Source organism: Centruroides sculpturatus, unplaced genomic scaffold (assembly GCF_000671375.1).
Source record: "Centruroides sculpturatus isolate CEXI.00-Female unplaced genomic scaffold, Cexi_2.0 scaffold351, whole genome shotgun sequence".
In the NCBI taxonomy this organism is placed as follows: domain Eukaryota; kingdom Metazoa; phylum Arthropoda; class Arachnida; order Scorpiones; family Buthidae; genus Centruroides; species Centruroides sculpturatus.
In genome coordinates, this window is record NW_019384531.1 from 247,720 (window position 1) to 250,810 (window position 3,091).

The 3,091-nt window shown below is 22.9% G+C and overlaps 1 protein-coding gene across 1 annotated transcript; it reads right to left on the reverse strand.

The window, feature by feature from the left end:
• Window positions 1-1,279: 1,279 nt before the first annotated feature.
• LOC111623042 (crustacean hyperglycemic hormone-like) lies at window positions 1,280-2,446 on the reverse strand. The gene is made up of 3 exons (XM_023365520.1): window positions 2,391-2,446; window positions 1,829-2,034; window positions 1,280-1,522 (listed from the first exon to the last, which is right to left on the reverse strand). The coding sequence occupies exons 2-3, from the start codon at window positions 2,026-2,028 to the stop codon at window positions 1,417-1,419; spliced, it is 306 nt and encodes a 101-aa protein (XP_023221288.1). The 5' UTR covers window positions 2,029-2,034; window positions 2,391-2,446; the 3' UTR covers window positions 1,280-1,416.
• Window positions 2,447-3,091: the final 645 nt, after the last annotated feature.

Consider the following 3,091-nt stretch of genomic DNA (forward strand, 5'->3'; position numbering starts at 1 on the left):
TTTAGAATTAAATATTAATTCTATCATTTTACATAATGAACACGAGAATAACTGTTTTACAAATTCATACAACTAGACAGATCAGTGATAAGCTTAATGCAAGTATTTCTAATAAAAATTATAAAAATTTGAAATATAAAAACAATTGAAGAAATTTAATAAGAAATTCAATGATCTTTTATAATAAAAAGCGTATAATCATTGTTCTATAAAATAAGAATGATTAGGCAAATTTCTGAATGTAAAGTTTATGTAAATTATTTCTAATGCATTAAAATTATTATTAAACATGAAAAAATTTTGCAAAATATTAAATAAGTATTATTGAATTAAATTCTTAGAAGTTAATAAAATTTAATTTTCATCATTCAACAATAGTAAATTTAATTTATTAATGCAATGTACAGAAAAGAAAACTAGTAATACAAAAAGAAGAGAGAAGAAAATTTTGAGAAAAGGCTTGTAAAAATGAGACAAATCGAAACATTGATTAAATGAGGATACAATTGAAGATGAATGATTATAAATAAAAACACAGTACAGAATCGATAAAATGGTGGTTTGGCATCTGAAAAGGATGAATGATGAAAGTTTCAGAAAGAATTCCTGAGCGAAGAAAAGACGAAAAGTGTCTAAGGAGAAGACCAGAATGGAGTGACATGGTTAAGAAAGCCTGAGGAAAAAGTCACAGATACAGAACTCTCAAGATATTGTCGAAAAGCTAGAATGGAGTTTCCTAGTTTTCAATTCTGTTGAATGAAAGTTTAAAAGAGAAATTTTAGTCTGTTAAAATGACATTAGGAATTATATACACATTTTTCTTCTGAATTGCTGTTTTCTTTTCTCAAAAAATTGAATTTTGAAATGAAAATAGAAACAAACATACTTCCGATTAAAGAGGAATATATATATATATATTCCAGTAAAGGTTCTATTTGTTTTTACTGCATTTATTCGTATTCATTTTTGTTCGTATTCAAGCACAAATTGTTGTAATTAAAGGAGAACTAATCGAATTTTAATAATAATTTCTTTTATAGAAATTTAGATCAATTTATTAATTATCTTTTAATTATTATTAATTGGCGAGATTGTGTTTTTGACACGTTAAAAATTATTTTAATTTTTAAAATTTAAGATAAAAAAATTAACTAAAATTTATTTATAAATTACTTAATAAAGAATCACTTAAAAATTAATATATTATTTTACTACTTAATTAATAAAATTCAGAAAATGTACGTTAAAATGTTTAGAAAAAAACAGATATTGTTTCAAATTTTTTAAATTTATTAATTATTGTTCACATAAGAATAAATAAATAAATAAATAATAAATAAACGTTTTGTAAATAAATAAATCACGTTGATCATTAAGTATTACAAATGTCATTTGGAAAAATTTTGGCTTTTCTTTTCATTCATAAAGTTCTTCTACGAATGTTTGAAGATTTTCGAGTTCTTCAGTTCTTAATAAAGCCTCAACACATCGAGGAAAATAAGAGTTCTTGAAACAGTTGGACCTGTTAAATCATTTTAACATTAATTAAAATTTCCTGATGGCATTATATTAAACTTAATTACATTAAATTAAGTTTCCTGCCGTGATTTTACAGTTTAAAATTACTTGGAAAATTTTCAATTAAGTATATTTTTCACTTATACTTTATAAGTATTTATTAATATTTAAGAATTTTAAAATAATTTCTTAAAATAAACCATTTTAACAAAAAATTGTATTTACATTTTTAATTAAAAAAATATAGAAAAACTTTTCTAGTTATATTTTCTAAAGAAAAGAAAAAAAAAAGTATCGATTTATCACTTACTTGCATCCTCTTAATACTTCCGGTTCTCTGTATAGTTTGAAGCAATCTTCACATATTCTGCTAACTACATTAAATTTATGTTTGTCGAAAGTACCCATGCAACCCAATGTTACAAAATTAGTCTGTCTTTTTACTTCTCTCCCTTGAATTATGATCAAACAACAGAAAATAAAGAACAAACAAAGGGCACATCGAGCCATAGTTACCTACAGGAAATAAAAATATTTATATGTTAATATAATAGAAGTATTTATTCAGAAATAAATAAAATATAATTTGTTTTAGAATATATTCAAACTTTTAATAAACTCTAATAATTAGTTAATTAAAAATATAGATTCACATTTTCAAGTAATTATGAAGATTGCACTTAATAATTAGTAAATTAAACGTTTAGATTATAAACTTTCTCAGAAGTTATAATATGAAATGAATTAACTTTGCAGCAAAAAACAAATAAATATTTTATTAATTTATAGAAAATTAACATAAAAATTAGGAAAATAATTTATGCTATTGACGATAGAAAGCGTGAGATCTGAACTACATGAATTGAGCTTACCTTGTATCTCAGACTAATGTCAGTATGACTTAGTATGAAAATATTGGAAGATATCGCTTGATAATTGAAGCATGTCTATGTTCTGGGTTGTATTTATCTACCAAGATCTGATATTCTATTGGAGAAAAGAGGATACTCCCACATCAGACTGTGACATCACATCGTGGCGTCATATCCTTAATGACTTCTGGGAAAAATAGTTAATCTACGATGTTTAACTAGATATGAATCGTGACTGGAAGCATGGACTATTTCTTGGATAATAAGTAATTATATCATTAGTAATGATTTAATTACTAATGTAAATGATTTAAAGAGCTGAGTTTAAAAATTTCCACTATATTTTTATGTTATTTGATTGCAAAAGTCGTTTTGTTACGTGACAATATATTGTAATTCAAAAGATGCCATTTTTATTTAATAAAATACTAAATGCTTAATTACATGATCTTAAATTAAATATTATAAGATAAACAATTATAAGAAGTCTAACAAAAATTTTAATTGTTATCCTTTAATACTTTTTATTTACGAAAAAAGTGTTTAAGCTCATTAAGACTCATTTGTAAATTTAGAAGTTCTTAATAAAAATAAGCAAATAATGAAGATTAAATGAGTTAAATATAAATAATTTTGATAAAGTTTTGTACTTGAAAAAACATTTTAAATTACATTTTTTCTTAACAAAGTTTTTCGATTAT

What these genes read in the sequence shown, in the direction of transcription:
- LOC111623042 (XM_023365520.1), bottom strand. Translation starts at nt 2,028, where the DNA reads ATGGCTCGATGTGCCCTTTGTTTGTTCTTTATTTTCTGTTGTTTGATC. An exon ending in GAAGTATTAAGAGGATGCAA is followed by an intron (nt 1,523 to 1,828) that starts GTAAGTGATAAA and finishes ATGATTTAACAG; the next exon opens with GTCCAACTGTTTCAAGAACT.